Source organism: Saimiri boliviensis, chromosome X, assembly GCF_048565385.1.
Source record: "Saimiri boliviensis isolate mSaiBol1 chromosome X, mSaiBol1.pri, whole genome shotgun sequence".
NCBI lineage: Eukaryota > Metazoa > Chordata > Mammalia > Primates > Cebidae > Saimiri > Saimiri boliviensis.
Window position 1 is genome coordinate 83,328,060 of NC_133470.1, and position 24,680 is coordinate 83,352,739.

The 24,680-nt window shown below is 38.7% G+C and overlaps 1 protein-coding gene across 1 annotated transcript in view; it reads left to right on the forward strand.

The window, feature by feature from the left end:
* The window catches only part of CLIC2 (chloride intracellular channel 2), a 61,803-nt gene extending 41,911 nt beyond the window's left edge, over positions 1-19,892 (forward strand). The window contains exons 4-6 of the mRNA XM_003943932.3: positions 17,310-17,416; positions 18,053-18,234; positions 19,321-19,892. Of these exons, the coding sequence (XP_003943981.1) occupies positions 17,310-17,416; positions 18,053-18,234; positions 19,321-19,482 (451 nt within the window). The 3' untranslated portion in view covers positions 19,483-19,892. The remainder of the gene's footprint in view (positions 1-17,309; positions 17,417-18,052; positions 18,235-19,320) is intronic.
* Positions 19,893-24,680: the final 4,788 nt, after the last annotated feature.

Here is a 24,680-nt window from a genome sequence, read left to right on the forward strand (position 1 = left end):
AGAATGCAACTCTCTCTTCTCCCCCCCCCCAAAAAAAAAGGGAAAAAGAAAAGAAAAAAGGCTGAATAATATTCGTGTGTGTGTGTGCGCGCGTGTGCATATGTGTATATGGGTAATATGGTTTGGATCTCTGTCCCCATGCAAATCTTATGTTCAGTTGTAATCCCCAATGTTGGAGGTGGGTCCTGGCAGGAGGCAATTGGATTATGGGGGTGGTTTCTCATGAATGGTTTACTATCCCCTTTGGTACTGTCATTGCAATGATGAGTGAGTTCTCATGAGATCAGATTGCTTAAAAGTGTGTAGCACCTCCCCCCTCTCCCTCTTGTTCCTGTTCCCATTATGTGAGGCCCTCACCACCTCTTTCCCTTCTGCTATGATTGGAAGCTCCCTGAGGCCTCCCCAGAAGCAGAAGCTAATATGCTTCCTGCAGGACCATGAGCAAATTAAACCTCTTTTCTTTACAAATTATCCAGTCTCAGTTATTTATTTATAGCAATGTGAGAATGGACTTATACAACAGCAGTAAAGATATCTCTTCAAAACACTGATTTTGTTTGCTTTGAATATGTTCCCAGACGTAGGATTCTGGATCATATGGGAGTTATATTTTAATTTTTTTAGGTACTTCCATACTGTCTTGGCCATACTAATTTATATTACACCCAACAGTATCCAAGGGTTCCCTTTTGCTATTTCCTTGCCAACACTTGCTATCTCTGTCTTTTTGATAATAAACCACTCTAACAGATGTGAGGTAATAACATATTTTTGTTCTAAATTGCATTTTCTTGACGATTAGTGATGCTGAAAATTTTTTCATATGTTTTTAACCATTTTTATGTGTCCTTTTAAAAAATGTCTCTGAATATTTTTCCCATTTTTAAATTGGGTTGTTTGTTTGTTTTGCTATTGAGCTGATTGAGTTCGTTATATACTTTAGATATTAACCCTGTATCAGGTTCATAGTTTGCAAATATTTTCTTTCTTTTCTTTCTTTTATTTTATTTTTTTTTTTTTTGAGACAGAATTTCGTTCTTGTTACCCAGGCTGGAGTGCAACGGCATGATCTTGGCTCACCTCAACCTCCTCCTCCTGGGTTCAAGCAATTCTCCTGCCTCAGCCTCACAAGTAGCTGGGACTACAGGTGCATGCCACAATGCCCAGCTAATTTTTGTATTTTTAGTAGAGACAGGGTTTCATCTTGTTGACCAGGATGGTCTCAATCTCTTGACCTCGTGATCCACCTGCCTCGGCCTCCCAAAGTGCTGGGATTACAGGCGTGAGCCACTGCACCCAGCTGGTTTGCAAATATTTTCTTCCATTTCATGTAATCTCTTCACTCAATTGTTTCTTTTATGTGCAGAAGCTTATAGTTTGATGTAATAACATTTGTTTAGTTTTGTTTTTATTGCTTGTGCTTTTGGAGTCATATTTTTAAAAAATCATTGAGCTTTTCCTCTATGTTTTCTTCTAACACTGTTTACAGTGTTGGGTCCTATATTTAAGTCTTTAATCCATTTTCTGTTGATTTTTGTATATGATGTGAGATAAGGGACCAATTTTATTCATCTATATGTGGATATTCAATTTTCCAAACACCATCTATTGAAGCAAGTTTCCTTTCCTCATTTTGCACTCTCAGCACCTTTGTTGAAGATAAATTTACTGTAAATGTGTGGATTTATTTCTTTGCTCTATATTCTGTTCCATTGGTCTATGTGTCTGTTTTTATGCTAGTACCATGTTGTTTTTATTACTATAGCTTTATACTCAGTTTTGAAATCAGGTGGGTGATATCTTCACCTTGCTTCTTTTTGCTAAAGATTGTTTTTCCTATTTGGTGACTTTTGTGGTTCTGCGTGAATTTTAGGATTATTTCTGTGAAAAATGTCATTAAAATTGTAATATGGATTTCATTGAATCTCTAGATTGCTTTGTGCAGTATGGACATTTTAACAATATTAATTTTTCTGGTCCATGAACATGGGATATTTTTTCATTTATTTATTTCTTCTTTAAGTTCTTCCATTACTATTTTATGGTTTTCAGTGCAGAGATCTTTGACTTCCTCATTAAACTGATTGCTATGTATTTTTGATCCTCTTCTAAATAATATTGTTTTCTTAATTTCTTTTTCAGTTTGTTATTGGTGTATAGAAATGATACTAATTTTTGTATTTTTATTTTATGTCCTGCAACTTTACTGGATTCATTTATTAACTCTATCAGTTTATGGTGGAGTCCTTGGAAATTTTTTTATAAATAAAATTATGCCACCTAAAGAGACAATTTTGCTACCTTTCCAGTTTGGTACCTTTTACTACTTCTCACAGTCTAACTGCTCTGGCTAAGACCATATTGAATGGGAATAGCAAGAGTGGGCATTCTTGTCTGGTTCCTGATCTTAAAGAAAAAAATGTCAGTTTTTCACCATTGAATATGATGTACATAAATTTCTTTTTTACCTAATTTGTTGACAGTTTTCACCATAAAAGCATTATGTGAGGCAAAATAAGCCAGGCACAGAAAGACAAATACTGCATGATCTCACCTATATGTGGAATCTTAAAAAGTTGAACTCAGAAAGAGTGGAATGATGATTGCCAGGCACTAGGTTGTTGGGGATATGGGGAGATGTCGGTCAAAGAGTACAAAGTTTCCATTAGATAAGATAAATACATTCTGGATAACTAAGGTATAGCCTGATGAATACAGTTAATAATACTATATGGGTACTTGAAATTTGCTGAGGGTAAATCTTAAATGTTCTACACACACACACAACAAATGATAACTGTGAGGTGATGGACATGTTATTTAGCTTGATTGTCATAACAATTTCATGATATGTACGTATATCAAAGTGTCACATTGTACCCCATAAATATATGTAATTTTATTTATCAATTATAGATCAGTAAAGCTAGGTGAAAATTTTTTAAAAAAACTTTTTAAGGCCAGGTGTGGTGGCTCACACCTGTAATCCCAGCACTTTGGGAGGCCAAGGCAGGTAGATCACCTGAGGTCAGTAATTCAAGACCAGCCTGGCCAACACAGTGAAATCCCCTCTCTGCCAAAAATTTTAAAAAAAAAATTAGCTGGACATGGTGGTGAGCACCTGTAATCCCAGCTACTCAGAAGGCTGAGGCAGAAGAATCACTTGAACCCAGCAGGTAGAGGTTGCGGTAAGCTGCTGAGATGGTGCCATTGTACTCCAGCTTGGGCAAGAAGAGTGAAACTCCATCTCAAATATTTTTTAAAAAACTTTTTAAAAGAAGTCCAAAATAGGGCAAAGGATTTGAGTTGACATTTCTCTAGAGAAGATATAGAAATACTCAACAAGTACATGTAAAGATTATTAACATCATTAGTCATTATGGAAATGCAAACAAAACTTCCTTTTCAATTTGGATGCCTTTTATTTCCTTCCTTAACCAATTGCACTGGCTAGAACTTCCAGTACTACGTTGAACAGAAGTGGAGAGAGTGGGCATCCTTGTCACATTCCTGATTGTATTAGTCTGTTTCATACTGCCATAAAGAACTTCCTTACACTAGGAAATTTATAAAGGAAAGAGGAGCAGTTTAATTAACTCACAGCTCAGCATGGCCGGAAAAGCCTCAGGAAACTTACAATCATGGCACAATGTGAAGGGGAAGCAAGGCACCTTCTTCACAAGGTGGCAGGAAGGAGAAGTGCTGAGCAAAGGGAGAAGAGCCCCTTATAAAACCATCAGATCTCATGAGAACTCACTCACTATCACAAGAACAGCATGGGGGAAACCACCCCCATGAGCAGGTTACCTCCACCTGGTCCCGCCCTTGACATGTGGGGGTTATGGAGATTATAATTTATTATTTTTTTATTGCATTTTAGGTTTTGGGGTACATGTGAAGAACATGCAAGATTGTTGCATAGGTACACACATGGCAGTGTGGTTTGCTGTCTTCCGTCCCCTCACCTGTATCTGTCATTTCTCCCCATGCTATCTCTTCCCACCTCCCTACCCCCCCGTCCCTCCCCCTTTTCCCCCCAACGGACCCCAGTGTGTAGTGCTCCCCTCCCTGTGACCATGTGTTCTCATTGTTCAACACCCGCCTATGAGTGAGAATATACGGTGTTTGGTTTTCTGCTCTTGTGTCAGATTGCTGAGAATGATGGGAAACCATCATTCTCAGCAATCTGACACAAGAGCAGAGATTATAATTTGAAGTGAGATTTGAGTGGGGACACAAAGCCAAACCATATCACTGATCATAGAGAAAAAACATTCAGTTTGTCACCTTTGAATATGCTGTTATCTATGGGCTTGTCACATACGGTGTTTCTTTTGTTGAGAAACATTCTTTTGATTCCTAAATTGCTGAGAGTTTTTACCATAAAAGAATGTTGAATTTTGTTGGATGCCTTTTCCGCATCTATTGAGCTGATCATATGGTTTCTGGTCTGGTTTCTGTTAATGAGATACGTCTCAGTTACTGATTTGCATATGTTAAACCATGCTTACCTCCCAGAGTCAAATCCCAGCAGATCATGGTGAATGATATTGGCCTGTGGCTTTCTTTCCTTGCAGCATTCTTGTCTGGTTTTGATGTCAGAGTAATGCTGGTCTTGTAAAATTAGTTTTGAAGTATTCCTTCCTCTTCATTTTTTTTGAATAGTTTGAAAATGATTGATATTAATCCTTCTTTAAATGTTTGGTAGAATTCTGCAGTAAAATCATCAGGTTCTGGGCTTTTGTTTGATGGGAGACTTTTTATTACTGATTCAATCCCCTTACTTGTTATTGCTCCATTCAGATTTTCTATTTATTTGTGATTCAGTCTTGGCAGATTGTATGTGCCTAGAATTTTATTTATTTCTTCTAGGTTATCCAATTTGTTGTTGTATAATTATTCATATAACTCTCTTAAAATCCTTTGTATTTCTGTGGTATCAGTTGTAATATCTCCCCTTTAATTCTGATTTTATTTGACTTTCTTTAGTTATTGTAGCTAAAGGTTTGTACATTTTGTTTTTGTCTTTAAAAATGATTAACATTTATTAATATTTTCTAGTCTCTATTTATTTCTACCATGATTGCTATTATTTCATTATTTCTACTAACTTAGGGCTTATCTTGTTCTTAGTTTTCTAGTCCCTTAAGATGTACCAGTAGGTTGTTTATTTGAGATCTTTCTTCCGGTGTGTTGTGTGTCCATTTTCTTTTGTCTAAAGATATATTTAAACATCACTCTTAATTTGTTCTTTTACCCACTGGTTGTTTAGAAACACATTGTTTAATTTCCATATGTTTGTAAACTTTCCAAAGTTATTCTTGTTATTGATTTCTGATTTCATACTATTGTAATTGGAAAAAATAACTGATATAATTTTAATCTTAATTAGTTAAGATTTGTTTTGTGGCCTAATGTATAATCTAGCCTGTAGAATATTCTGTATGCACTTGAAAATAATGTATATTCTGCTGCTGGTGAATGGAATGCTCTGTATATATCTGCTAATTCCATTCATTCTAAAGTGTAATTCAAGTCTAAATTTTCTTTATTAATTTTATATCTGGATGATCTGTTTATTGTTAACAAAGTGGTGCTGAAGATTCCTACTATTATTGTCTTGCTCTATCTTTCCCTTTAGATCTGTTAATATTTGCTTTATATATTTAGGTGCTCCAATATTGGGTGCATGTATATTGACAATTAACTGCTCTTGATAAATTGACCCCTTTATTATTATGTAATGACCTTCTTTGCCCTTTTTACAGTTTTTGACTTAAAGTCTACTTCACCTGCTGTGGTATTGTTATGCCTATTCTCTTTTGTTTCTCTTTGCCTGGAATATCTTTTTCCACCCATACTTTTAGGATGTGTGTCCTTAAAGGTGGAGTCTCTTAGGAAGCATATGGTTGTATGTTAATTTGTTTATCCACGTAGCCATTCTATATCTTGATTGGAGAATTTCATCCATTTACATTCAAGGCAATTATTCATAGGTAAGGACTTACTACTTACATTTTGTTGTTTGCTGGTTGTTTTGTAGATCCTTTCTTTCTCTCTTGCTGTCTTTCTTTGTGATTAGATTATTTTCTATAGTAGTATTTTTGGTTCCTTACTTTTCATCTTTTGTGTATCAAATGTAGGTTTTTGCTTTGTGGGTGCCATGAGGCTTACATAAAACATTTTTAGCTATAACAGGTGACGTTAAGCTGTTGACAACTTAGCTTTGATCATATTTTTAAAAACTATGAGATTAAAGCTTCCTTTTGAGGGGATTGCTGGCAAGATAGCCGAATAGGAACAGCTCTGGTGTGCAGCTCCCAGTGAGATCAATGCAGAAGGCAAGTGATTTCTGCATTTCCAACTGAGGTACCTGGTTCATCTCATCGGGACTGGTTGGACAGTGGGTGCAGCCCAAGGAGGGCGAGCCAAAGCATGGTGGGGCATTGCCGCACCCCAAGAAGCTCAAGGGGTCAGGAAACTCCCTCTCCTAGCCAAGGGAAGCCATTAGGGTCTGTGCCCTGCACTATGGCCCTGATACTGCCCTCTTCCCCTGGTCTTCACAACCCGCAAACCAGAACATTCCCTCTAGTACCTACACCACCACCAGAGCCCTGTGTTTTCAGCACAAAACTGGGAGACAGTTTGGGCAGACTCTGAACTAGCTGCAGTAGTTTTATTTTTCATACCCCGGTGGCACCTGGAATGCCAACAAGACAGAAACATTCACTCCCCTGGAAAGGGGGCTGAAGCCAGGGAGCCAAGTGACCTGGCTCAGCAGGTCCCACTCCACAGAAAACAGCAAGCTAAGATCCACTGGCTTGAAATTCTCACAGTCTGCACAGCTGTCTAAGCTCAATCTGGGATGCATGAACTTGGTTGGGGGACGGGCATCCATCATTGCTGAGGCTCAAGTACATGGTTTTAATCTAACAGTGTAAACAAAGCCACCAAGAAGTTCAAACTGGGCAGAGCCCACCAAAGCTCAGCAGGCTTTGCTGAGACCGGCAAATTGTGAGGCTTTGCTGCTGCAGGCAGAATGTCTCACGAGATTTCCTCTTTGCTGGACACGGCATTTCTGAAAAAAGGCAACAGCCCATCAGGGACTTATAAATAAAGCCCCCACCTTTCTGAGACAGAGCATCTGGGAAAAGGAGTGGTTGTGGGCACAGCTTCAGCAGATTTAAACATCCCTCCCTGGGAGCTCTAAAGACAGCAGTGGATCTCCCAGAACAGCGTTTGAGCTCTGATAAGGGACAGACTGTCTCCTCAAGTGGATCCCTGACCCCCGTGTATCCTGACTGGGAGACACCTCCCAGTAGGGGCCAACAGATACCTCATACAGAGAGCTCTGGCTGGCATCTGGAAGGTACCCCTCTGGCTTGAAGCTACCAGAGGAAGGAACAGCAGCAATATTTGCTGTTCTGCAGCCTCTGCCAGTGATACCCAGGCAAGCAGGATCTGGAGTGGACCTCCAGCAAATTCCAGAAGACCTGCAGCAGAGAGGTCTATTGGAAGGAAAACTAACAAACAGAAAGGAATAGTTTCAACATCAACAAAAAGGATGTCCACCCAGAGACCCCATCTAAAAGTCATCAACTTTAGATACCAAAGATAGATAAATCCACAAAGATGGGGACAAGTCAGCACAAAAAGGCTGAAAATTCCAAAAATGAAAAGTCCTCTTCTCCTCCAAGGGATCACAATTCCTTGCCAGCAAGGGAACAAAACTGGATGGAGAATGAGTTTGGTGAAGTGACAGAAGCATGTTTCAGAAGGTGGGTAATAACAAGCTCCTACAAGCCAAAGGAGCATGTTCTAACCCAATGCAAGGAAGCTAAGAACCTTGAAAAGAGGTTAGATACATTGCTAACTTGAATAACCAGTTTAAAGAAAAACATAAGCGACCTTACAGAGCTGAAAAACAGAGCACGAGAGCTTTGCAAAGCATACACAAGATTGAGTAGCTGAATCAGTCAAGCAGAAGAAAAGATATCAGACTTTGAAGATCAACTCAATGAAATAAAGTGGGAAGACAAGATTAGAGAAAAAAGATTGAAAAGAAACAAAGCCTCCAAGACATATGGGATTATGTGAAAAAACCAAATCTACATTTGGTCAGTGTACTTGAAAGGGACAGGGAGAATTAAACCAACTTGGAAAACGCTCTTCAGTATACTGTCAAAAAAATTAGCAAGGCAGGCCAACATTCAAATTCAGGAAATACAGAGAACACCACAAAGACACTTCTTGAGAAGAGCAACTGCAAGACACATAATCATCAGATTCACCAAGGTTGAAATGAATAAAAAATTCAAAAGGCAACCAGAGGGAAAGGCCAGGTTACCCACAAAGGAAAGCCCATCAGACTAACAGTGGATCTCTCAACAGAAACCCTACAAGCCAGAAAAGAGTTAGGGCCAATATTCAACATTCTTAAAGGAAAGAATTTTCAGCCCAGAATTACATATCCAGCCAAACTAAGCTTCATAAGTGAAGGAGAAATAAAATCCTTTACAGACCAGCAAATGCTGAGAGATTTTGTCCCACCAGGCTGCCTTACAAGAGCTCCTGAAGGAAGCACTAAACATGGAAAACAGCAACCTGTACCAGCCACTGCAAAAACATGCCAAATTGTAAAGACCATCAACCCTATGAAGAAACTGCATCAACTAATGGGCAAAAAAACCAGCTAGGATCATAATGGCAGGATCAAATACATACATCAGTGTGCCGTATTCAGGAGACCCATCTCAGGTGCAAAGACACACATAGGCTCAAAATAAAGGGATGGAGGAATATTTACCAAGCAAATTGAAAGCAAAAAAAAGCAGGGGTTGCAATACTAGTCTCTGATAAAACGGAATTCCAGCCAACAAAGATCAAAAAAGACAAAGGAGGGCATTACATAATAGTAAAGAGGTCAATGCAACAAGAAGAGCTAACTGTCCTAAATATATATGCACCCAATGCAGGAGAACCCAGATACATAAAGCAAGTTCATAGAGACCTACAAAGAGACTTAGACTCCAATACAATAATAGTGGGAGACTTTAACACCTCACTGTCAATATTAGACACATCAACGAGACAGAAAATTAACAAGAATATCCAGGACTTGAACTCAGATCTGGACCAAGTGGACCTAACAGACATCTACAGAACTCTCCACCACATATAAATCAATGGAATATGCATTCTTGTCAGCACCACATTGCACTTATTCTAAAATTGACCACATAATTGGAAGTAAAACACTCCTCAGCAAATGCAAAAGAATGGAAATCATAACAGTCTCTCAGACCACAATGCAGTCAAATTAGAACTCAGGATTAAGAAACTCACTCAAATCCAAACAACTACATGGAAACTGAACAACCTGCTCCTGAATGACTACTGGATAAATAATGAATAAAGGTAGAAATAAAGATGTTCCTTGAAACCAATGAGAACAAAGACACAATGTACCAGAACCTCTGGGCCACATATAAAGCAGTGTGTAGAGGAAAATTTATAGCACTAAATGCCCACAAGAGAATGCAGGAAAGACCTACAATTGACACTCTAACATCACAATTAAAGAACTAGAGAAACAAGGCAAACAAATTCAAAAGCTAGTAAAAGACAAGAAATAACTATCAGAGCAGAACTGAAGGAGACAGAGACACAAAAACCCTCTAAAACATCAATAAATCGAGGAGCTGATTTTTTGAAAAGATCAATGAAACAAATAGACTGCTAGTAAAGACAGACTAATAAGAAAAGAGAGAAGAATCAAATAGACATAATAAAAAATGATAAAGGGGATATTGCCACCAATCCCACAGAGATACAAACTACATCAGAGAATACTATCAACACCTCTACACAAATAAACCAGAAAATCTGGAAGAAATGGATAAATTCCTGGACACTTACACCCTCCCAAGACTAAACCAGGAAAAAGTAGAATCCCTGAAAAAGCCAATAACAAGTTCTGAAATTGAGGGAGCAATTAACAGCCTACCAACCAAAAAAAGTCCAGGATCAGATGGTTTCAAAGCCAAATTCTACCAGATGTACAAAGAGCTGGTACCATTCCTTCTGAAACTATTCCAAAAAATAGAATAAAGGGAATCCTCCCTAACTCATTTTATGAGACAAACATCGTCCTGATACCAAAACCTGGCAGAGACACAACTAAAAAAGAAAATTTCAGGCAAATATCCCTGATTAACATTGATGCAAAAATCCTCAATAAAATACTGGCAAACTAAATCCAACAGCACATCAAAAAGCTTATCCACCACCAAGTTGGCTTCATCCCTGGAATGCAAGGCTAGTTCAACATACGCAAATCAATAAAAGTAATCCATCACATAAACAGAACCAAAGACAAAAACCACATGCTTATCTCAATAGATACAAGAAGGCCTTTGACAAAATTCAACAGCCCTTCATGCTAAAAATTCTCAATAAACTAGGTATTGATGGAATGTATCTCAAAATAATAAGAGCTACTTATGTCAAACCCACAGCCAATATCATACTGAATGGGCAAAAACTGGAAGCATTTCCTTTGAAAACTGACACAAGGGATTTTCCAGCAAGATGGCTGAATAGGAGCAACTCCAGTGTGCAGCTCACAGCTCCAGTGTACAGTTCCCAGCAAGAGTGACGCAGAAGATGGGTAATCTCCACATTTCCAATTGAGGTTCCTGATTCATCTCATTGGGACCAGTTAGACAGTGGGTGCAGCCCAAGAAGGGGGAGCTGAAGCAGGATGGGGCATAGCCTCACCCAGGAAGCACAAGGGGACAGAGAACTCCTTCTTCTAGCCAAAGGAATCCATTTGGGACTTTTCTCAGCACTCTGGTACTCTGGCTGAAATACTGTGCTTTTCCCACGGTCCTCACAATCCACAGACCAGGAGATTCCCTCAGGTGCCTACAACACTTGCACCACAGGTGTCCAGCACAAAACTGGGAGGCTGTTTGGGAAGACACCAAGCTAGCTGCACCAGTTTTTTTTTTTTTTCATACCCCAGTGGTGTCTAGAATGCCAGCAAAACAGAATCCCTCATTCCCCTGAAAAAGAGGGCTGAAGCCGGGGAACCAAGTGATCGCACTCAGCGGATCCCACTCCCATGAAGATCAGCAAGCTAAGATCCACTGGCTTGAAATTCTCACAGCCAGCACAGCAGTCTCAGCTCAACCTGGGATGTTCAAGCTTGGTGCAGGGAGGTGCATCCACCATTGCTGAAGCTTGGGTAGGTGGTTTTTACCTCACCTGTGTAAACAAAGTTGCCAGGAAGATTACCCAATAACTCAATATGAATTAAAAATTAACTCAAGATGAATTAAAAATTTAAGCAAGAGACCTAACACCATAAAAAAACCCAGAAGAAAACCTAGGCAATACCATTCAGAACATAGGCTTGGGTGAAGGCTTCATGACTAAAACACCAAAAGCATTGGCAACAAAAGCCAAAATAGACAAATGGGATCTAATTAAACTTAAGAGCTTTTGCACAGCAAAAGAAACTATCATTAGAGTGAACTGGCAACCAATAGAATGGCAAAAATGTTTACAATCTACCCACCTGACATAGGGCTAATATCCAGAGTCTACAAAGAACTTAAACAAACTTACAAGAAACAAACAAACAACCCCATCCAAAAGTGGGCAAAGGATATGAACAGACACTTCTCAAAAGGCTCATCATCACTGGTCATTAGAGAAATGCAAATCAAAACCACATTGAGATACCATCTCATGCCAGTTAGAATGGTGATCATTAAAAAAATCAGGAGACAACAGATGCTGAGGAGGATGTGGAGAAATAGGAACACTTTTACACTGTTGGTGGGAGTGTAAATTAGTTCAACCATTGTGGAAGACAGTGTGGCAATTCCTCAGGGATCTAGAACTAAAAATACCATTTGACCCAGCAATCCCATTACTTGGTATATACACAAAGGATTATAAATATTTATATTGCAAAGACACATGCACACATATGTTTATTGTGGCACACGCTATCTGTTCACAATAGCAAAGACTTGGAACCAACCCAAATGCTCATCAATGGTAGACTGGATAAAGAAAATGAAGCATATATGCACCATGGAATACTATGCAGCCATAAAAAAGGATGAGTTTATGTCCTTTGCAAGGACATGGATAAAGCTGGAAACCATCATTCTCAGCAAACTGACACAAGAACATAAAACCAAATACTGCATGTTCCCACTCATAAGTGAGTGTTGAACAATGAGAACAGATGGACACATGGAGAGGAGCATCACACACCAGGCCTGTCATGGATTTGGGGGGTAGGGGAGGGATAGCATTAAGAGAAATACTAATGTAGATAATAGGGTGATGGATGCAGAAAAAACTACCATGGTACATATATACCTATGTGACAAACCTGTAGGTTCTGCACATGTACCCCAGAACTTAAAGTATAATGAACACACACACACACACACACACACACACACACACACACATAAAAGAAAACCAGCAGAAGACAAAGACGCCCTTTCTCACCACTGCTATTCAATATAGTATTGAAAGCTCTGGCCAGGGCAATCAGGCAAGAAAAAGAAATAAAGTGTATTCAATTAGGAAAAGAAGAAGTCAAATTGGCTCTATTTGTGGGTGATATGATTGTATATTTAGAAGACCCCATCATCCTAGCCCAAAATCTCTTTAAGCTGATAAGCAACTTCAGCAAAGTCTCAGGGTACAAAATCAGTGTGCAAAAATCACAAGCATTCCTATACACCTATAATAGAAAAGCAGAGAGCCAAATCATGAGTGAACTCTCATTCACAATTGCTGCAAAGAGAATAAAATACCTAGGAATACAACTTACAAGGGATGCAAAGGACCTCTTCAAAGAGAACTACAAACTGTTGCTCAAGGTAATGAGAGGACACAAACAAATGGAAAAACATTCCATGCTCATGGTTAGGAAGAATCAATATTGTGAAAATGACCATACTGCCCAAAGTAATTTTATAGATTCACTGCTATCCCCATCAAGCTACCACTGACTTCACAGAATTGGAAAAAAACTACTTTAAATTTCATACAGAACCAAAAAAGAGCCCGCATAGCCAAGATAATTCTAAGCAAAAAGAGCAAAGCTGGAGGCATCACGCTACCACACTTCAAGCTATACTATAAGGCTACAGTAATCAAAACAGCATGGTACTTGTACCAAAACAAATATATAGACCAATGAAACAGAACAGAGGCCTCAGAAATAATGCCACCCAAAGTGAACAGGCAACCTACAACATGGGAGAAAATTTTTGCAATTTCTCTATCCAACAAAGGGCTAATATCCATAATCTACAAAGAACTTCAACAAATTTACAAGAATAAAACAACCCCATCAAAAAGTGGGCAAAGAATGTGAACACACACTTCTCAAAAGGAGACATTTATGCAGCCAACAAACATGGGGAAAAAAAAAGCTCATCATCACTAGTTATTAGAGAAATGCACATCAAAACCACAATGAGATGCTAGTTAGAATGGCTATAATTAAAAAGTCAGGAGACAACAGATGCTGGAGAGGATGTGGACAAATAGGAATGCTTTTACACTGTTTGGGGGAGCATAAAATTAGTTCAACCATTGTAAAAGACAGTGTGGCAATTCTTCAAGGATCTAGAACTAGAAATACCATTTGACCCAGCAATTCCCTTACTGGCTATATACCCAAAGGAGTTTTGTTACTTTTGTGGTGTCCTGTTTTCCTGATTGTAATCCTTGTGGCCATGAACTGGTATTTGCCCATCTGAAAAACTAAGGACTTATTTCAGTCTTTGCAGGCTGGCTTCAGCTGGGAAAGCCCTTCATCAGCCAACCTGTCCAGAGATTCTAGGAGAGCTTTCTGGTGTGGTCCATGGGCAGACTTACTGCTGGAGTCCTCAAGTAGGCTGGCCTGGTTCCTGTGTGAATAGGGGAGTAGGCCCGGTGTCTGGATCCGTGGCAACCATCCCAGCACTGGAGTCTACTGGGATGGTCCTGGACCCTGAGTTTACTAGAGTAGGCCTGGATCCAGGCACTACTGGAGTGTGAGGCCACAGGGGCTTGCCTGGCACTGGGCAAGTGTAGAGCCTATGTCTGTGGGGGCTGGGTATGTGGGTGCCAGCCTGGTTCCTGAGGCCATTGGTACTGACCTGGCTCTGGTGTGTGGCTGGAGGTTTGGTCTTTGGGCAATTGCCCAAAGTCGGGTTGAAGAGATCAGCTTAGTACTGGATTGGGCCTGAAGCCTGGGGCTGTGTGGGCCAGCCTTGTTTTGGGCTGGGTTGGAGCCTGATCTGGGCCTGAAGCCTGAGCTTGAATGGGCCAGCCTGAAACCTCGGGCCATCAGGGATGGCCTGGCACTGGACAGACCTGGAGTCTGTACCCATGAGGGCTATATTGGAGGCTGAATCTTTTGGTGCTGGCCTGGTACCAGAGACCATGGGGGCCAGCCTGGAGCTGAGGTCCATGGGTGTCAATGTGGCACTGGGACAGACCCAAAGCCTGGAGGTGTGAAGGGTAGTCTGGAGCTGAGTTGGTCTGGATACTGGGTCTCTGGATATTGGCCTTAAAGTGGAGTCCAGATGTGCTGGTTTTGTGATAGAAAGGGCCTGGAGAAGTGGCTGGCCTGAAGCCTGAGGCTGAAGGGGCTGTCTTGGAATAAGTGCAAGTCTGGAGGTATGACCTGGAGTCTGGGACTATTTGCCCAGGTATGGGAGACTGCATCTGCACGCATGGCCTGGACCCTGGAGCTACAATGGCTAGCCTAGTGTCCAAGTCTGTGGGGACCAGCCTAAAATCCGGGGTAATCATGGCTTGTCCAGGGCTAGACTTTACTGTGTCAGGCCGAGTGCTGGGGTCTGAGTCAAAGTCTGGTGTTCACATCCCTCTTCTTCTCCCAAGCAAAGAGCATCTTTCTGCATACTGTGTTGGCTGGAATTGAGGAAGGCATAACAGGTAATTTAAAACTGTCCTGCTAAAGAGAAAAATAAAGGAAAAGAGAGAAGTGTTGAATATTACGGAAAGGAGTGATGTTGCAATGTTACATTGAGTGTCCAGAGAAAAGCTTCACTTAGAAAGAAATACCCATGAAAGACCTGAATGAAAAGTGGGAGCCAGGCATGTGCATATGTGAGAGAATGTGCATATGTCTCCCTCATGTAAGGGCAGACCAAGTGAAAAAGTCCCGGGGCAGGAGTTTTTCAGGCCTACTTGCACAATAGCAAGAAGATCTGTGTCATAAGTGAGTGAGTGAGGGATATGGGAGAAGAGAGGTAAGGTGGGATCACATCATGTGGGTTCTTATAGGCGACTGTAATGAATTAGGCCGTGATTCAGTAAGATAAGATGATTGCAGAGCACTGAGTAGGGGAAGGACATCACTCTGGCTTCTGGATGGTTAATAAACTGGGTGGGAAAGGAGGTGGTTCATATCATGTGGGTCCTTGTAGACCACTATGAGCACTTGGACTCTAATTCTGAGTGAGTTGAGGACATTGCAGGGTCATAAGTAGGGAAAAGACATGATACGACTTACATTTTGACATGATTGCTCTGTCTATGGGTGGAGAATGTTCCAGCTATATGAGGGGGCATGTTTGGGAGTAGGGAGAAGAGTCAGAAGGCTGTTACAGTAATATAGGCTTTGGACTGGGCAGGGGCAGGGAAGATGGACATATTCTGGATACATTTTGAAAGGTAAGCTGATCAGAGTTGCTGATAAATCAAATGTGGAGTTAGAGGGAAAGAGAGGAATCAAGAAAGATACCTAAGTTTTTGACCTGACTATTTCTAGCTTCCAGTGAGTTTTTTCATGAAAAGGAATTGAGTTTTTAGCCTTTGTTTGTATTATATATATTTAAGGTATATAACATGATGTCTTGATATACATATATATAGTGAAATGATTACTACAGTCAAGCAAACTAACATATCCATCGCTTCATATAGTTACCTTTTGTATACGGTAAGAGCACCTAAAATCTACATTTTGCAAATTTTCAGTTTACAATATTATCAAATATAGTACTCATCTTTTACATTGTATCTCTAGACTTACTCATTCTATGTAACTGCAACTTTGTACCCTTCTACCTACATCTCCCTATTTCCTCCCAATCACTGCTTCATTTTTTGTTTCTATATATTTGACCCTTTAATGATACCACACATAAGTGAGATCATGGAGTATTTGTCTTTCTGTGCCTGGCTTATTTCACTTATCATAATGTTTATCCATGTTGTTATAAATGACAGGATTTTATATTTTTAAGGCTGATTAATATTGTTATATAAATATATCACAACTTCTATATCCATTAATCTATTGATGGGAACATAGGTTGTAGGTTGTTTCTATATATTGGCCTTTGTGAGTAATGCTGCAGTGAACATGTGAGCACAGATAGCTCCATGAGGTGCTGAGTTTTTATTGAATACTTTTCTGCATCTAGTCATGATCATACGGGTTTTCTAATTTGATTCATTAATGTGGTGAATTATATTATTATGTTATTTTATTTAATTATTCTAACTGAGCTTTGGATTACTAAGAGAGGATATCTTAGCTATTTTTTTCCATTTTCTCCATCCTATTTATTCCTTCATTTGTTTTCTAAGTTGCAATATTTGAAACCATATATACATATATTTTGAGATGGAGTCTTGCTCTTGTTGCCCAGGCTGTAGTGCAGTGGTGCAATCTCGGCTCACTGCAACCTCCGCCTCCCAACTTCAAGCAATTCTCCTGCCTCAGCCTCCCAAGTAGCTTGGACTGCAAGTGCCCACCACCATACCTGGCTAATTTTTGTATTTTTTGTAGAGACAGGGTTTCTCCATGTTGGTCAGGCTGGTCTCAAACTCCTGACCTCAGGTGATTCGCCCGCTTTGGCCCCCCAAAGTGCTGGGGTTACAGGTGTGAGCCACTGCGCCTGGCAGAAACCATAATTTTCTACTATTCATCTCTGAAAATGTTTTGTATTGACAGTATATCTTCTTCCAAATAGCCTTTTTGGAACAAGTAGATAAACCTAGCCACCATTTGAAACATTGTTTCTACAGATAAATGAGCATTGGATTCCAGACAACTGATTTCCCTGTGAACTTTAGAAACTAAAGTGTTCTGAGACTGGAAAAAAATATAAACTTTTACTGGGAGACTTCTGAGGATGTTTAGTTTCCAGCACAATTTTCCAGAACTTCCATTTTCAGTATAGTGCAAGCTAGGGCACCTGATCTCTGTTATGTTATGTACAAATAATAGCTCACTCATGTTCTTTTTTAAGGTATCCTCACCTGAGTCCCAAGTACAAGGAGTCTTTTGATGTGGGCTGTAACCTCTTTGCCAAGTTCTCTGCATACATTAAGAATACACAAAAGGAGGCAAATAAAAGTAAGATACCTTTCTTTATTTTTCTCTCACTCTTCATATTCTTACTCAGCAAAAATAGACTTTTCCAAAATGTATAGTATATTTCAGGGAATAGCGTAGTCTTCCCCTCAGTCTCTGTTCTCTCCTCTGAAATTCCCTTGTATTAAGTTTTATTAGATTTAGAACTCAAGATTCAATATAGCAATTACCAACACAGCTCAATTAGAATGTTGACATACCAGGTGTGAACTAACTGCAAGACTATGTACCTTTAAGTTTTCTTAAACTGTGGCAGCTACCATTTCCCATGAACATTCTTAAACAGGTTTATTATCCTCTGAGTCACAAGAAGTGTGTGTTTTCTTCACTTTCTAACTCTTCTGAGTTGGAGAACATATATCACTTTTCCTTCTTTCTTTTACTCTCCTACCAGTGTACCTCCCTAAGAAAAGTCCAAAAGATTTACACTCACTATTCAATCTTACTTTCTGTTATCAGTAAGTAGTTGAGCATTCTAATAGTTAACTAGATGTTGAAGAGCCAGCGTGAGCAATGTGTATAGATAGAGGTACCTAAATCTATGGAAAGCATATTTAGAAAGCATTTAGTCATAAAGACAATACATTTACAAGTAACTTTATTACTTCATTGCCTCAGATTTTGAAAAATCTCTGCTCAAAGAATTCAAGCGTCTGGATGACTACTTAAACACCCCACTTCTGGATGAAATTGATCCAGACAGTGCTGAGGAACCCACAGTTTCCAGAAGACTGTTTTTGGATGGGAATCAGCTAACACTGGCTGATTGTAGCTTGTTACCCAAGCTGAACATTATTAAAGTAAGTATTTATAGGGTAGGCTGAATGGGTGGGAGGGGTTTACCAGTTGCCAGCACAAAGCACAGTGACCTTCCAGTGTGGTATTATAGTATAACTTTGTCATCATCATCATGTGTATACATCTCTTTTTTTCTCTTTAGAGGAAAGATCCATAATAACCTCTTCTGAGAAGTATTAAAACTTGTTGTTGTTGTTTTTTTCTTTTTGAGATAGGATCTGTTGGCCAGGTTGGAGTGCAGTGGCATGATCAAGGCTTACTGCAACCCCCACCTCCCAGGCTCAAGCAATCCTCCGACCCCAGCCTCTTGAGTAGTTGGGACTACAGGCACGTGCCACCATGCCAAGCTAATTTTTTGTACTTTTTGTAGCAACAGGGTTTTGCCATGTTGTACAGGCTGGTTTTGAACTCCTAGGCTCAAGTGATTTGCCTGCCTTGGCCTCCCAAAGTACTAGGATTACAGGCATGAGCCACCATGCCCAGCCAAAACTTTCTTTCTTTCTAAATCAGAAGGTGTTTTCTGCTGTCTTGTCTATAAAGTAAGAATAATATTACCCATTTTACAGAATTGTTAAGAGAATTAAACAAATTAAAGCATTTAAAATGCTTGGAACAGTGCCTGGATTGTAATAGGGGATAACCAATGTAGGCTATTAATATTATGATGAATTTATCATAAATTTAACAAATATGTATTGAACAGACTTACACCAAATTTACTCTCTGAGTTCTATGCCAAACACAGAGGATACATAAAGAAGTAAGACATAGGACTTAAAATAAACTCTTAGGCTAGTGGTGGTGGATATGTGCTCATTTTCTTTGCTTCCTTCTACTAAATATAGTCATAATTAAATACAGAATCAGTATAAACATGATTGTAAGCTCTGGCTTTGTCAACGTTCGTAGGCAAAACGTCAAAATAGTCCAAGATTCAAGTCTACTTCATAGTTTATTTTCTGGTACTTTTTGTGTCAATAAGATGCCTTTGATAATCCTGACTTTTAAGATATATTTCTACATAGTAGGCATATTACTGATGCCTTTTACTACCAACTTCTTTTTCCCTTTTTTTTGCAAAATTTTAGGTTGCTGCCAAGAAATATCGTGACTTTGACATTCCAGCAGAATTCTCAGGTGTCTGGCGTTATCTCCACAATGCCTATGCCCGTGAAGAATTTACCCACACATGTCCTGAAGACAAAGAAATTGAAAATACTTATGCAAATGTGGCTAAACAGAAGAGTTAGGATAGCTCTTACAGGAGAAAAGGCTATGTTTGTAATCAGATTTTACATATTGACACATTAGAAAGGGTTTGCCAATAAGAATATAAAAAATACTGCTTCTTCTATCCAACTCTCTTATGAAAAGAAACTCTATTTTCTGTTAGCCATAAACAATCTGTCCACTGTGTATTTTACAGTTCTTCATACTTTTACCTAATTTTCTTTATCCATATGACAAGCCACTGCAATCCTGAATGACATGGAAAGCATCACAATCTTTTGTCTTTTGCTTGAATTCCTGGAATGCATATGTATAAGCTGAACAGATGTCTGTAGTTATAAATGTCATAAGTAGAGGTAACAATCTCACCCTGTTCCTTAGAAACATTTCCATATAAATCATTAAATGATTAAATAATTTCACATTTTTATTAGTTTAATATATACATGAGTTTATTTCTGATATAAATAAATTCAGAGAGTGAGCATATCAGAGAGGCAAATTCTGAAAGAATGATTACTTGCATGATTATTGCAGCACTGTTCACAATAGAAAAGACGTGGAACCAACCCAAATGGTTATCCAGCCCATCAATGATAGACTGGATAAAGAAAATGTGGCACATATACACCATGGAATACTATGCAGCCATAAAAAAGATAAGTTCATGTCCTTTGCAGGGACATGGATGAGGCTGGAAACCATCATTCTCAGCAAACTGACACAAGAACAGAAAACCAAACACTGCATGTTCTCACTCATAGGTGGGAGTTGAACAATGAGAACACACAGACACAAGGAGGGGAACATCACTCACTGGGGCCTGTCAGGAAGTGGGGTTTTAGGGGAGGGCTAGCATTAGGAGAAATACCTAATGTAAATGATGGGTTGATGGGTACAGCAAACCACCATGGCATGTGTATACCTATGTAACAAATCTGCACATTCTTCACATGTGCCCCAGAACTTAAAGTATAATAAAAAAAACCACCTCCTCTAAGCTCCTGATATTGGCTATAATTAAATAGAAAAGCAGCAAAAAAATAAAGTCAGCTCTAGGAAGAGATCAAGATCAGTTGGTTGTAGAACAGCATTTGCGCCTAGAACTATGATCACCTCATGGTCAGAGATGAGAATGTAGCCTTTGTGACCTTTGTTAAATGAAGAAGCATTCACTAAACAAAACATAATTTTAAAAAACAAGATGAGAAACAAATCAACCATATCTTTTATTCATAGAAATGAAAAGGAAAATAAGAAATGTGGCTGACGATAGGTCTTGTTGCTGTCCATAAAAGGATAAGGTAAACAGTCCTTAGATAATTACAAAATTTTCTACAAAAGTTAAAGTGTTGCATTACTACATGTATTCAGATTCACTTGTCAAAGTATTCTTAAATCGTCCAAATCTGAAAACAAAAGCTGAACTTAACTCTTGCTCCCTCAAAGGAGAAACACAAGTGTAAGTGCAGCTTCAAAAAAGGAAAATACAGGATTCTTTTAGGCTTTAGGGGAAGGGTGGAGTTTAGATAAAATTTAAATGAAGTGGTGGTTTAATAGGTTCAAAGAAAAGTAAAGCAATGAGCAAGCTCAAAGTTGTCCTTGAAAACCATAGAGTCAAGATAAATGTTTAGTGTATAGTTAGGTGGCAGAGAACTGCAATTATGTTGACAATCTTTGAGATACATCCTCTCATCAGCATATTTCAGAACACATGCAATAGACTAGCAAGTTACAATTGATAAAATACATTTGAAAAATGTGTAAGCTTTTAAATGCCATTAGTACAGGTTTTAGATTTAACTGCTTTAATGTTTACTGAGTAAAAATGCCATTTGAAATCAGTGAGACAAGGAGAAAAACAGATTTTAGGTGTTTATCCTATATATCATTTTTCATTGTTTATGTTACTACAAAGTAGTAAAAAGTGATCCATAAAAAAAGTACAGTGGGTCAGGTGCAGTGACTCATGCCTGTAATCTTAGCACTTTAGGAGGCCAAGGCAGGTGGATCACTTGAGCTCAGGAGTTTGAGACCAGCCTGAGCAACATGCAAAAGCCCATCTCTATAAATATAATTTTTTAAAATTAGCTGGGCATGGTGGTGTGCACCTGTAGTCCAAGCTACTCAGGAGGCTGAGGTAAGAGAAACCTGAGCCTGGAGATCAAGGCTGCAATGAGGTGTGACCCTGCCATGGCACTCCAACCTGGGTGACAGAGTGAGACCCTGTCTCAAAAAAAAAGCATAGCATAGTGTCTCCTCTCTACTGGAAGATCCGTGATCTAAGAAATTACACCTGAACTGAACAGTGGGCTTGTGGCTTCTCTGAACATCTCAGATTCTTCCACTTTCATGAATAGGATTTCGAAAATTAAAGTTTTTTTAAAGATCTGAGATTTTAAAGAACAAAGCTTCTCAGTACCATGCCTTGAAATTCATTAGCAGAGGTGTTTTTACAAACTTACCTCATACTTCAAGTATGTTCATGTCACTCAGGTGTACTGCAGTGCTATTGACAATACCCAAGCAATGGAATCAACCTAAGCATCCATCAACAGATGAATGGATACAGAAAATGTGGTATATATACATAATGGAATATTATTCAGCAATAAAATAAAATTAAATTATCTTATTTGTGACAACATTGATAAATTTGGAGGACATTATGTTAAATAAGCCAGGCACAGAAAGACAAATACCACATGATCTCACTCATATGTGGAATTTTTAAAAGTTGATCTCACAGAAGTAGAAGGTAGAATCATGGTTACCAGAGGCTGGGGAAAGAAAGCAGAGGCACTGAAAGATGTTGGTCAATGGGTGTAAAGTTGCACCTACAAAGAATAAATTTTGGTATTCATTGCACAGTAAGGTGACTACAGCAAATAACAATATTTCAAGAGAGATAGAAAAGCAGATTTTAAATGTTGTCACCACAAAGAAATAACAAATGTTTATAGCTATGGATATGGTAGTTACCCCATTTGATCATTATACCATGTATACATGCATTGAAACACCACATTGTATCCCATAAATATGTACAATTATGTGCCCATTATACATTTTAAAAATAAATTTTAAAAACCTTCAATTAAACAACTCGATTTAAAGGAAAAATATAAACCAAAACTACAGTATCTCTAAAACAAATAATGATGGTGTAAACACTTCATATCAGAATCTATGGGATAAATATAAAGCAGTAATCAAAGGAAATTTTATAACACTGAACACTGCTATTAGCAAAATAAAAGATTGAAAATAAATTTATTAAATAGTGAGCTAACAAAAACCTAAAAAATATGCACAACAATGTGAATATACTTAACACTTCTCAACTGTTTGCATCAAAATAGTTGATGATGAGTTTTAAGCTATGTGTTTTTAACAAAAAAGAAAGAAAGAAAGAAAGGATCTTGGTAGAGCACCAGAAAAAAAAAAGAAAGAAACTTAGAATAAGTACAACAAAGTAAGTAAAATAACACAAGAAAATAATCAATAAAGATAAGAAGGATATGAACAGACACTTCTCAAAAGAAGACATTTATGCAGCCAACAAACATATGAAAAAATGCTCATTAGAGAAATGCAATTCAAAACCACAATGAGATACCATCTCATGCCAGTTAGAATAATGATCATTAAAAACTCAGGAAACAAGAGATTCTGAAGAGGATGTGGAGAAATACAAATGCCTTTACACTGTTGGTGGGAGTGTTAATTAATTCAACCATTGTGGAAGACAGCATGGTGATTCCTCAAGGATCTTGAACTAGAAATACCATTTGACCCAGCAGTCCCATTACTGAGTATATAACCAAAGGATTATAAATCATTTTACTATGAAGACACTTGCCCATGTATGCTTATTGCAGCACTGTTCACAATGGCAAAGACTTGGAATCAACCCAAATGTCCATCAATGATAGACTAGATAAAGAAAATGTGGAACATATACACTGTGGAATACTATGCAGCCATAAAAAAGGATGAGTTCATGTTCTTTGTAGGGACATGGATGAAGCTGGAAACCATCATTCTCTGCAAAGTGACACAAGAACAGAAAACCAAACACTGAATGTTCTCACTCATAGGCAGGTGTTGAACAATGAGAACACATGGACACAGGGATGGGAACATCATGCACCAGGGCCTGTCTGGGGGTGGGGGGCTAGGGGAGAGCTAGCATTAGGAGACATACCTAATGTAGATGACAGGGTGATGGATGCAGCAAACCACCATTGTACAGGTATACCTATGTAACAAACCTGCACATTCTGCACATGTACCCCCTGAACTTAAAGTATAATTTTAAATTTTTTTTTTGAAAGAGATTCACTGAGGCCTGGTGTGGTGGCTCATGCCTGTAATCCCAGCAGTCTGGAAGGTCCAGGCAGGTGGATCACTTGAGGTCAGGAGTTTGAGACCAGCCCAGCGAACATGGTGAAGTCCAATCTCTACTAAAAATACAAAAATTAGCCAGGTGTGGTGACACATGACAGTAGTCCCAGCTACTTGAGAGGCTGAGGCAGGAGAATTGCTTGAACCTGGTAGGCAGAGGTTGCAGTGGTCTGAGATCACACCACTGCACTACAGCCTGGGTGACAAAGGTAGACTCTGTCTCAAAAAAAAGAAAAGAACTATATAGGAATAATGTTTCTCTATGTCAATAGAATAATGCTAGTATAAATCTAAAGGTGATTCTGATAAGTCAGGATGTATATGGTAAGCTCTAAAGCAACCACTAAAAAAAATAGTGAAAAAAATCTTACTCAAGAGTTAAGAAACTGAAATGGTACATCAAAAAATACTCACTTAGTGTAAAAGAAAGCAATAAGAGAAGACTAGAGGAACAAAATGTATAGAAAAACAAATAAATGGTTGACATAAATCCCACTATACCAATAAATAACATTAAATGTGTACAGATTAACCAATCTGTTTAAAGAAAAGCAAAGATTATATGGCTAGATGTTTCAAATGACACAATTATATGCTGTCTACAGGAGACACTTTATGTTGAAAGACACAAAGTGAAAGTAAAACGATGGAAAAAGACATATCATGCAAACAATAACCACAAGAAAGCTGAAGTGACTACACTAATATCAGAAAAATAAACTTCAAAACAAAAACAGCTACTAGAGATAAAGAAGAACATTTCATAATACAAAAGAGTCAATCTATCAGGAAGATACAACAATTACAAAGA